The following is a 12,144-nucleotide window of genomic DNA, read 5'->3' on the forward strand; positions in this document are numbered from 1 at the left end:
TGCTTATAGATACACCTGGCCCGTGAGGTGGAGTTTGCATGAGCGTCCTGTCTCCACGGGAATGCCGGAGGTGGTTGTGCAGTTATTTGTAAACCAGGAGGGAGAGAGGGAGAGCAGCTGAGCAGTGCCTGTCCCAGCTGGGTGGGGCCAGCTGAGGGGGAGACCAGCGGGCAGCTCTAGGGCTCAGCAGCGGCGGCAGCGCTGCCCCGGGACGGGAGGGAGGCGAGAGGGAGGGAAGGGAGGCAGGGAGAGAGGCGGGGCCGGGCACTCTTCCCCCGGCGGGCGGTGCCGGCGGCCCTGGGCCGGGCGCTGCGGAGGGGCCGTCACACATCGGAGCCCATCGCGCCGTGTCGGGATGTCGGGCGATCACTCCCGCAGCCTGGGCAAGGGTAAGCGCCGCGGGGCCGGCACGGCTCACGGGCTGGGGCGGTGCCGGCGGTCACGGCCCCTCTGCTCTCCCCGCAGGCAGCGCGGCGCCGGGCCCGGTGCCCGCGGGGCTGATCCGGCTCTACAGCATGCGCTTCTGCCCCTACGCGCAGCGGACGCGCCTGGTTCTCCGCGCCAAGGGCATCAGGTGAGCCCCGGGCCCGCACGGAGCGAGCGGCGGGCCTGCCTTCCTCTGTTTCCTAAATTAAACATCCCTGAACGAACTGGTTGGGAAGAGGCTTCTGTCCGTGATTTTGCTCTGAAGCCTGAGTGAGTAGGGTGTGTATGAATGCAGCTGCATAAAGGCCTAAAGTAAAAACCCCAAGCTGATTTTCTTTTATAATTTTTGCCCTGAGTAAATGTGAGTAGAGGCATAACATACACTGTTTCATTTGATGTGAGTGGCCGTGAAAATTCTGGAAGCTACGGATATTCAGTTGTTTCTCTTGTGTCACTGCCCAACAAAACACAGTAGTGAGTGAATGACCTTTTCAAAAGAGGAAATGTGCTGTGTTCCTGTTACATTGCCTTGTTCTTATGCTGTAGTAAGTTAATAAAATTCAGTGCTTGTGTTTGTTTCTTTTTCAAGATAGCCATTTCAGCATTCTTGAATGGGGTCTAATGTCTCCCTCCCGTACAAATTAAAATTAACCCTTTTCCCCATCTTTTTGTGGTTCTGCCAAGTCCAAGGCCGGTGGTTTGTAACCAGCGCAGGGCTGGAAGTTCATGTTGGAATAGGGAATGCTAATAGGTCTCTTGAAAGTAAGATGAGAGTCGAATTAGTTAATTTTGGTTTTTACTTGGGTGTTTTGGTTTTGGAAGAGTAGATGCAATAAAACTTCTGGGTCAGTTTAATTCTGTTAAAGTGTCTTTGGACTGATGTTGGAGCTGGAAGGTTTGTTGGAGCATAGTGATTTTGGAGGGGTTTTATGGCTACCTAGATGTGATAGTTGCCTTCTGGTAACTTCTTGTTTTGAAGGTTCAGCTGTGTTTAGCAGACCTTTGGGCTTAATAGGAATTTTCTGGGATCACACATACAGCTCAGCATGTAACTTCTGTTGTTTTTTTTTTTTAATATAGATGTATTTCCCATGTATTTTTTTAATCAATATCTATTTGCCTTTACCCTAAGCACTTGTTCCTTATGAGGCCATAGGTTGGGAAGATAAGTAGGAAGGATGCTCTCCTGATTTGCTCTTTGGTGTAAGGGCAGGTTAAGGTTCAGGTGCATTTCTTAATTGAGATGTGGCTCATTTGCAGTCAACTGCTTCTTTCTTAGACTGCCCCTGAACTCACATGTGGTAAGTGTGCTGAGTTCTAATCTTTGTTTTTAGCCTGGTAGTTGTGTGCTTGTTAAACTAATAAAAGACATGCATGCAGTCTGCAGACAGCTCCTTGCAAGTCAGTGCATGCTTTCTCCAATGAAGTGTGCCAGTACTTCGGTGTCAGAGGATTAGTCCTGCAAACAACTTCAGAGAAAACAGGGGAGCACAGGGGCTTGAGGGTTGAGCTCTCAAGTACTGAACTGTTGAGGTGACTGCATTTCACCATGGTATGGGGTGGACTGGAGCAGAACTGAGCCTGTCTGGGTCTTGTTTCTTTTGCTCTTTTAGCCATGAAGTCATCAACATCAATCTGAAGAACAAACCTGACTGGTACTTTGAGAAGAACCCCTCTGGGCTGGTTCCTGTTCTGGAGACCAGCAAGGGCCAGCTGATCTGGGAGTCCCCCATCACCTGTGAGTACTTGGATGAAGCATTTCCAGGGAAGAAGCTGATGCCTTCAGACCCCTATGAACGAGCTTGTCAGAAGATGCTCTTGGAAGACTTCTCAAAGGTACTGTGCGATCAAAGTGGGACCATTCCTGACTTCACCATGGCTCCAAAAACTGCAGCTCTGTTGCTGATGTTGCTTTCATCCTTGAAGGCAGGTTTTGTGTCTGGGATGAGCATTTAAATAAGCAGAGGGGATATCTGGGGCCTTTTGCTGAGAGCATATACAATCCACTGTGCCTCTAAATTGCTCCCAGAATTATGTGCAGGGATGGATGCAGGAAGGCATCCAAGCAAGTGAAAGTTTGTATGGGAAGTGAAAATTGCTGCATTTTATTCTGATCCTTTCTGTAGGAAGTACTGAGTGAATCCAGGATATGGGAAGTGCCTAGCTCAGAGAGCCTAAAACCATGGACAGGAGATGGCACATGGCTGTAAGCGCAGGGAGTCTGGTTTGGCTCTTATTTGGGGTTGGAGCTGGTTGACTGGAATTAACCTCTCTGTACATTCAAACATACAAAGCATGTGATTTGAGGAGTCTAGGAAGTGAAAGAAGTCACATGGATATGAGGCAGGAGAGAAAGAAACAGAAGATGCAAAGGATGTGGACAAAGAAAGGGAATAAAAGGGAGAATGTATTTACAGCAGGCCTGTGTAAATAGGCTGAATGGAGAGAGGGAAGTGTTGCAAGAAAGAAAATGTGCAGATGGGAAACACTTTTCACTATTCTGTTCTTATTACAAGACTAAAATTCATTACTGTTTGTATTATTTCTTTCTCTAGGCTTTTGCTTGCCTTTTATGAAATATAGAAGATTTTTATCAATGGACTTTATGTAGCTCTTTAATGTCAAATCTCTTAAGATTTAATTTGCATTTAATATCTTAACATCTAAGTTAACATTTTAAGTTTTGAGTGACTAACTTGTATTCTTGTAATAGGTGCATTAAAAACTATACTTTCCTTTTTTATAGATAACATCCTTGCTTTTCAAGCATGTTTTGGCAGTCAAAGATGGACAGGACACCACTGCATTGAAAGCAGAGATTGCTGAAAAGTTTGGCAAACTTGAAGAGGTGAGAGTATTTCATGATAACGAGGAGATTACCAGCCTTTATATGTTCCCTTTTTTCCTTTCATGCTGTGGCATTTGGTGGTACATCTCTCATTTAGTTGGTAGTTACCACAAGAAACAATCTCTCAATTTACTATCCTCAGCCCAGGATGCACAACGGCACCATTGGAATAAATTTCAAGGACCAAAACTGAACTTTATCTAGCTAAACTAAACTTTACCTAATGATAAAAACTGTGTAGACTTGTAGAGATTTTTGAATTCTAGTGGACTGCTGTTGTCTTGGGTATCTGTGTTCTGCTCTGTGAGTGAAGGAGACCTTGCAGCATGTACTAAGAGCAAGGGCTGAAGAGTGTGAGCTGCTGAAGAGCATCTGTGCTGAAACCAGGGCAGATACCTTGGTGATGACATAAAATCTTTTTCATTCTAGAGCTTATCTTTGGGGGTGGGTGGATGCAGAATGTAATGTGTGCTTTGTAGAAATCCAGCCCTGGACCATATTCTGCTACTGGTGGTGTAATGCAACTTCAGTGGAGCTCCAGGAAGTGTCAGGTGGCTTTGAGGCTGTGTTAGCCACTTGACACTCTTTGTCAGTAATGGTTCTTGGCTACTCTGAATAGCTATTGGACTTGTCTCTATCATGAACCCATTCCTTCTGTCTTTAGCAGCCAGAGCCAATGCTTGGGTGGATCAGTGGAGTTCCTCCAGAATATTTCTGTTCTGGTGCAAAGCTCCCAATAACCTTTTAATTCTTTCCTAATTCTCCTAACAGTCTGGTGCATTCTGCTTTCCCATCCCCTTGGGCTGCCAAAACATAATTGTTTGCAGGGTAGTCTTGTCCATCTGGTCAGACTGAGGCTGGAGTAGTGCAGATGACGAGTTCCTGGAGGAAGTTGTGTGTTTCACTTCCCTGAAATACAGATGTATTAAACATTAAGGAAGAATTATCCTTCTTCTTGCTTGATTAATACTGTGAAATAACTTGCTGTTCCTTCAGTGTCTCTATTTTACTATACCCTGAATGATTTTACAGCAGCAGCTGATGGTCAGCTGTGAATGGGAGACTGAAACAGAGCCGTGCAAACTTCCCTCAGTGTATTGCAAGAGATATTCCAGAGTGGAAGTACTCTGGAACACTTCTGTATTTCGATTTCTGCTGCCCGACAGAGGGGGCTGTGTTCCCATCACTGCCCCTGTGCAGCTGCTGGTGGTGTTCTGTCAGACACCTGTGAGCTCAAACAGCTCCGTGCTTCCTGAAGGGCTGCTTCAAGATTTCTACTAGATCATGGGGGTTATGGACAGAGAATAAATGCCATGTGAGGGTACTGTGTGTGTGTGTGTGTATTCAAAAAGACCAAGACTTGTAAGGTCTTTTGAGTTCCACCTTTAAAACAGCAGAGTGCCCAGAAATAGAGCCACTAATCTAATGAAAGAGGAGAACAAGCTCTGGAGGGGTCCTTAAAGCATATTAAACTTGGGTAACCATAGCACTATAAAAATGCATCAGAGTCATAAATGTAACAGGAGAGCTTGCTGCATGCTTTGTGGCCCTACTTTCTGTGATGAGCTGTGAGAAGGATCTCTTTCTGGTGTAAGTTACACTTGTTCCTGTTGCCTTTGCACCTGGAATCAAATGCAGTTTGAGATGTAATGTTAGAAATGCTTCCTGACACTGCTTGGCCTCAACTGCTATGGGAAGAGAGTCCCTGCTAAAATGGTGCTCTAATTTAGCAGGATGATTAATTTAGCTGGATTTATTGCTCAAGAAATGAATGTTTGCTGCTGTGCGTGATTAATCTGTGCCATTTATGCTTTATGACAAGCAAGGAATCACATTCTGAGCTAAACTCCTCTTTGTTTGTGCACATGCTGCAGCTTGTTAGTGGTTCATATTTCGTGACAGATTTTGAACCTCTGGAGGAGAGCTGGGCTGAGTTTATGAAATAGCAACTGTAGTATTAAGCTTAACTATACTGACTCTGCTAATACTGTGTGCACAAGAGAAATATACTGTATCTCCTTCATTTGCTTACTGATCCCTGTAGTGTGCCTGCCTTCCACCATGCAGTGGGGTTTTTGTGGAGTGTTCTGCTGCACTTTTCCTTTGGGGGGCAGCTGACACCTCTCACCCTTCCCAGGTTCTGTCCAAACGCAACACGGTGTTTTATGGTGGGGACTCGGTCTCAATGGTGGACTACCTGATCTGGCCATGGTTTGAACGTCTGGAACCATTCCAGCTGAAGGAGTGAGTATTTTGCCTGGCTTCTGGTGTGTTCTGAAGTGCCTCAGTATCAATATTCCCGGTGTGCCCTGCATCAATGGGCCACTCTTGGGGGCTGCTGAAGAAAGCTTGTATTGTGTTGCGGTTTGGGGGAAGCATCCTGCTCTAAACTGGACATTGTACTGGGACAGAGAAAGTAGTAAAATGGAACTTTTCAAGCTGTTTTGTTTCCTTGATGCCCTCCAGATTTTCCGTTTGCTTTACTCAGTGTCTTCCTTTTTCCTGTAGCTCTTTGAATCACACCCCAAAGCTCCAACGCTGGATGGAGGCCATGAAGGAGGACCCTGCTATCAAGGCTACAATAACTGACCCACAGACATACAAAAACTACCTCCAGCTGTATCTGAAGAACAGCCCTGAGGCATGTGATTATGGGCTCTGAGGTGCTAGTAGAAGTGTGCTGGCTTAAGTGTTAGTGCTGTTCTCCAGTGTGGGAAGTCAGTGTAATTTGGTGGGGGCTCTTCTGTGGTTGCATTCATAATGGGGAATAAATCTGTGCTGAAAAGGCTGAGAAACCTTCTGTGAACTCCACTCCTTCCTGTTGGGGGAAGGATGTGCTGGCTTCAAGCAGGAGATGGGAAGTCATTGTTGGCCATGAATGTTATGTAAAGGAAAATGTCTCCACTCAAGAGGTGATGGTCTGTAATCTCTGGGCTCTTTCTAGGCATTGCAGTGGGCAGTCCCTGAACTGTTGCTGTTACCTGATTTAAAAATTGTTATACTCGTGTCTTGAAAATGAATAAAAAACAAGCAATGTCTTCAAACAGTTTTTCCTTCCTGTTTCTGGGCAGCTGTTAGTCACTGACTGGTTCTAGTAAGAGCTTCTAGGTTTTGTTAGGTATGCTAGGGGAATGTATGGTTATAATCCTTCTCTGCCCTTCTGAAGTACTGGTGTGTTTATTCTAGGTTCTAACCTAAAGGCTGGAGTAAGGAGTAAAGCCAACAAAAACAATATCCTGAGCAGAAGGACATTTATTTTCTGTTCTCAGAATTTGAAGCATTGCTCTGCTTGTCAAGGTGTAGGTAAACTTAGAGAGCAGAAATCAAAGGAGTTTAGTCAGAACATTACGCTGGTGATGCCTTGCTGCTGGTGAAGGAAAGAGTGTGTTCTGTTTCATCAGGTAAGTGGCAGAATTAGAGCTTTTTAGTTGAACATCTTTAGTGCTGTCCTGTATGTTGATATAGCAGTGTGGGGACAAGATTATTTAATCCAAGCAGTCACAGGAAAAACTTTTTCCTCTCCTGTTTTTTTCCTTTTTTTCCTGTTCACATCTATGACTTACAGAACTGAGCAACATTAGAGTATGTCTGTCAGAGCACTAGCAACCCAAACTAGCCATAATTCCAGGAGATAAGCACACAGAAAGAAACAAGACAAAGCAGAGCGTCCAAGGGCAGGGCTGTGGTTCCCATGGGGATGAGGTGGTTGTCATAAGAAATGCAAGACTGTTCCTGTCTGCTTCCTATTGCAGTGAGGTGAGGTAGCGTGGCAGAATGTGGTGGTTCATGGATTTCATGGTAATTGAGACACTGGGAGTCTTGGAGCTTTTCTGGAGGAAACTTCTGAACTTTTTTCTGTAACATGTTCTGCCCTGGCACAGTAACTCTGAGGTGGTTCATGCTTGTGTCACTTCGAGTAGGAAGGAGATTTGATGAAGAAAAAAGAAAAAAGAACGAGCGAAAACTAACTTGGTCTGTCAGCCTGTGGCTCTTGTTTATGCTCTTACTAGCTTTAATTCAAACTATGCAGCTTTTCCCCTCCTGTTTATCTTTGTGGCTTTTAAACACATCTGGCACTACTTAGAAAAATAATAATTATACTGCTGTTCCTTCTAGAATACTGTAGTTTATAAAAGAATTTCCAGTCGGGATGTAATGCTACACATGTTTCATAGATTGTCAGAGGACCCAGAGGGAGCCAAGAGCTGTGAAGTGTTGTCAGGATGTGGATCTGGGACCTTTCATTAGATGAAAGCAAGGTTTGAGCTTTATAAAGCCAATGTCTCTGAAGTAGTGTTGGTGGGATCTCAGTGGCAAACTTCCAAGAATTAACTGCAGAGCATTTTGGTTTTATTAGCAGCTTTGCTTTGTGTAGGGCTTGTTAAAAGCTGTTAGGATAGTGCTAGAAATATATTACAGTTTGCTCCAATGTGTTACTGACTGTAGTGGGAGATGTGACATTAGGGAGATCCAGTAATAGGTTAAGAGCAGAGATCAGCATCCCAAAACTGAACTGGTTCCAGCCAGACCACAGTAACCCAGAGACTGTGTTATCTGAACAGAAAGAAATGCTCTTCCCATCTTTATTTAATGGCTGTAGTGTACCATTATAAATGTGCTACTTCAGCAAAAAAAAAAGTAAAATGAAATATTCCGCCTTATAATTTACTATTAAATATCTGTGTTCTAAATCCCCAAGCAGACAGCTGGGGTCTTGAACTCATTACTGCATAGCAAGAAATGCAGGCCTCAGGCAAAGTGTTTTTAATGTGGTAATGAATATGCAATACTGGCCCAGTCTTGAAAGGAAAAGGCAAGTTATATGGAATGGACTGGCTCTCTCCTTTCAGGGTGGATGGGTGTAAAGGAGACATTTGCATTTTCAGCATTGGTCAACAGAAGAGAAAGATGGAAGTCTGTAAGGAATGGATCAAGCAGATGAACAGCTCTCCCCTTTGGTCAGAGCACTCCTTAAAACTTTCTGTGGATCAGGTAGTACAGTAAGTAGGTCTTTACTTGCCTTCTGCTCCATGTTTTGCCCTTGAACATAGTGCTCTTGCTTTCAAAAAAAAGAGGGTGCTTGTTTGTTTGTTTTCTTTTGTTGTGCCACCAAAAATAACTTCTACTAGCACAGGTTAAAAAAAATAAATTCAGTATTAAGAAAACAAGGACAAAGTCTGTCTTGTAAAAATAATGAGTTTGGTAGCATGATGGATAATAGATACTTCAGGTTAGCAAGGCACTGGGCCTTGTTCTGTCCTGCATTTGTAGCATGTTCCTGTATCTTTACTGACATCCTTGAGGTGTTTGGTACCCTCATAAAAGATGTGTTCCAGTGTTTGTTCATTATAATTTTAGGATCCCTTATATTGAAGCTAAGAGAAAGGTAGAGGGGAGCCAAGACAGGAGGAAGGTATGGGGATCCCAGGTTCTCAGATCTGGAAAATTTTGCTGAGTTTTGGATAAGTTGAGTGGGAACCTGGGTGAATGGGAATGGGAATGCAGCTATAACAGAAGGCCTGTGCTTGGGGAACTTGTTGAGGAGTTTCTGTCTAGGGAGATATTAAAAGGTCCAGTGTTTCTTGCACTGAAAGTGGTAGTAACTGGATGTACTGGTTTGAAAAGTTTCAAAAGTTATGTACTACAGACACATGGAACACTTGTGTCAACTTCACGCAGATGCCTGTGAATTTGTTGCTTTTTCTAGTCAATCAAAAAGGAAGAGAAAAGGGAATCTCAACTTTTTGCTGTTTCACCTAATCTCTGATTCTTGCCATGCTTCATTTAGCAGCTGTCTGTCCTGCTCCCCAGACAGGCCTGGGGAGCAGGACTCACTTTCTGTGAGTGCATGTGTTGGGCATGAGGATTTGGCACAGTGTTACATGTCCTGGGACTGCTCTCCCCAGTTTTCCACTGTCATGGCATCTGTAATGTTCCCCTGCATTAGCAGGGTTTGAGAAGTGGCTGTTTGCTGTTTGTTAGCCTCTCTCCTGTCTTTACTAGTAGCCTGATTATTTTACCCCGTTCCTCGGACACAGATTTCACTTTGGAATGGCTTGTGAAAATAGAGTCCCTCTAAAGTCATGAGGTCAGGGGCAGTTTTACTTAATCACTCCCATTTTCTGTAAGATGGAAACAGTCTTTTCTACTGCTGGTCCAAAGCCAACAGGGATGGCAGTTGCTGATTTATATGAGTGAAGTAATGATCCCACGTGATGTCATTAGTATTTTTCCCCTTCTACAACACTTTGATTTACTAAAACAGGAGTTTTAAAACTTGTCAGTGAGATGCAACTGTTCTTGGGGTAGAGTGTGACAGCTGTTTAGCAGTCTGCAATAACACTGTATCTGAGTCCAGGAGGGAGTGAGAATGCAGCTGGTATGAAGGGGCTGATGTGTGGAGCCTGTTCTGTGCCTCTCACAGCATCTTTTAGTGCGCAGGAAGCAGCTTGTGAGAGCTGCAGCACATGCTGCAGGTTTGTGTCTTAGAACCACCACCCTTGGCAAAGCTGATGGAAAAAGCCATCTCTCCAGAGGAAAGGGAGCCAGGAATAGGGGCACTGAACAGCCACAAGCTGGGTAGGGAACAGTGTTTCCTGTAAGCTGCAAACCATTTGCATGAGTCACCAATGTGATTGCACAGCAAAAGCATAGGAGGGCTCAGGAAAAAGGAGGAAAAAAGCTGTCAGCTTCAGACTGCCTGAAGAATCAATGACCAATAGAGACATTATGAATTAATACTGTCCTTCCTGCACCTCTCTGCAGCGTTCCTGCTACCCCAGAGGATGCTTTTGTGCCTTTCCTTCTGTCACTCAAACCATCCTCAGAAGGGAGCTCTCAACAAGAATGTGCTTTGGGCCAATCCACAGGCTGGAGTGTGGGTGTTTTTTTCCCCTATACATTCATCACAGAGCTGTTTTCTGTGCCTGTTTAGGCTTGGAAGCAAAGTTTGTCTCTTCTTACTTGTAGTAATTAAGGTGTGGTGATTAATCAGCTGCTTGTCTTTGTGGGAAGACAGTTCTGATATAACCTGTGCATTCAAGCCCACAGATTCAGTGCCTCAGTTCCTCTCCATATGCTTTATGTCTCTTGGCTGTTCTCTGCTGGTCTGTCTCTGCTCTGGATCAAACCTCTCACTTCCAAAGCTTTGCCAGCTGTGGCTCTGGCAGGGGAGTCAGTGTGGGGCTCTGGTAGACAGCTGCATGTGGGCAAGCCTTGCTTTTATCCAGTTTTGGATACAGGAGGTTTGTAACACTGTTTGTAACACAGCCCAGTTTGTATCACTGGCCATGTGATAGCCCTGAAGGTGAACTGAACTGGCAGGAATACCCTGCTGAGGGTGCAGAACACCTCTGTTCTGTGAGAACACCCAGGTGATGGAGGCCAGGAGGGGCTGCTCTGGATCATCTGTGCTTACAAGCAGAGGAATCATCCAGGGCTGCCCTCCCCTGCCCTGCCCTGCCCTGCCCGGTGAGCAGGCAGGGATGAGATTTGGAACGTATTCACAAGCCTCATACCATCTCCCTGAGGATTTGGGAAATCCCTCTGTGCTGTCTGATTCCCAGCAGAGGGCTAGAGAGCAAGACTGAAGGTTGGGAGCCAGGGAATGGATTTCTTGATGCACCTGGGGAGGTGAAGTGACTGATGAGTCAGGCTGTGCATTGTGGTTACTGATCCCAGACCTGCCTAGCTCTGCCCCCCGGGCTGTATTGCACTGTGTTGGATCCTGAATGTTGGATGGTCTGCACAAAGGTGCCTAATTGGATTTCCAATGGCATTATAAGTGTCATGGCTCCTCTGCAAAGCAGGACAATTCAGACAGAAACTTAATCTTGTCTCCTTACATGATTAAATCTTTGAGTTGAGACTGTTAATGGCTGTGGGCTCAGCAGTGGATTTGAATATAGTTTCACATCTAAAATAGACTCATTTTCCTGTTGAGTACCTAAGACATCCCTAAAAACTTAATTGGTTTTATTTTTATTTTTGGGCACAATTTTTTTAACATAGTGCCACAGTCAGACATTTTACAGGCACTTGAATATCTGAACAGGCTGTATTTAAATGTTTCACCTCAGCACTTTCTGTTCTTCCCCCCCAGAGCAGATCAATAAAGCTAATACCTTTTTTTTCTCCCTCCTCCAACATTCTGGGTGAGCTCTGGTTTTAGCTAGACAGATTTTTAATTACTTGTAAACTCAGAGCCTTTATTTTGCCTTTGAATAATGACTGAGAAGCTTTGTTCTCTGCCTCTGCAGCCAGAGATTTTACTTCCAGCACTTGAGGAGTCTCAGATGACACTCTTAAATGTAACATAACTGGAAAATTAAGTTTCTTTTGAAAAACATTGTAACATTAATTGATCCACGGCAGGGGCTTGCTCAGATTTCTGTTTTGATACCAGACTAGTCCAACAGATATGATGGGAAGAACTGCTTGCATCCATCTTCCCTTAAGGCTCTGCTGCAAAGTTGGGTGGATCATTTTGAGAGCAGCAGAAGCAGTAACACAACTCTGCATTTTCTCACAACGTATTTCTTCAGGTCAAAGAAGACATGAGACTACCTTTTACTGCACTGGGAACATTTTCAAATACCTCTTATGTGCTTTTGAAGCATGAGAGTCTTTGTCTCCTGTCCATTTGCCTGCTTGCTAAATATTATCAGAGGTTTTTCTGAGCTCTATCAAATTGAGTGAAAGTTGTTTGATGGATTCAGAAGCTACTTGGAAGGAGATGAAAGCATAGGACTTCTTTCCCCCTGGCCCAGATGTGTGAACACACAGACTGCTAAAAATAACCCAGTTTATGTTGCCATAAGAAATTTAATATTCCAGAAAAAGACAGGACTGCCTGGAATTTTACTTGGAAG

General features: G+C 44.5%; 1 protein-coding gene across 1 annotated transcript; it reads left to right on the plus strand.

The window, feature by feature from the left end:
• The first annotated feature begins 276 nt into the window (after positions 1 to 276).
• On the plus strand, positions 277 to 6,318 carry LOC119702756 (glutathione S-transferase omega-1-like). The gene is made up of 6 exons (XM_038141332.1): positions 277 to 389; positions 466 to 574; positions 2,040 to 2,262; positions 3,173 to 3,274; positions 5,412 to 5,518; positions 5,783 to 6,318. The coding sequence occupies exons 1-6, from the start codon at positions 356 to 358 to the stop codon at positions 5,934 to 5,936; spliced, it is 729 nt and encodes a 242-aa protein (XP_037997260.1). The 5' UTR covers positions 277 to 355; the 3' UTR covers positions 5,937 to 6,318.
• The last annotated feature ends 5,826 nt before the right edge of the window (positions 6,319 to 12,144 follow it).

The sequence above is a fragment of the Motacilla alba genome, chromosome 6, assembly GCF_015832195.1.
Source record: "Motacilla alba alba isolate MOTALB_02 chromosome 6, Motacilla_alba_V1.0_pri, whole genome shotgun sequence".
Taxonomy (NCBI): Eukaryota; Metazoa; Chordata; class Aves; order Passeriformes; family Motacillidae; genus Motacilla; species Motacilla alba.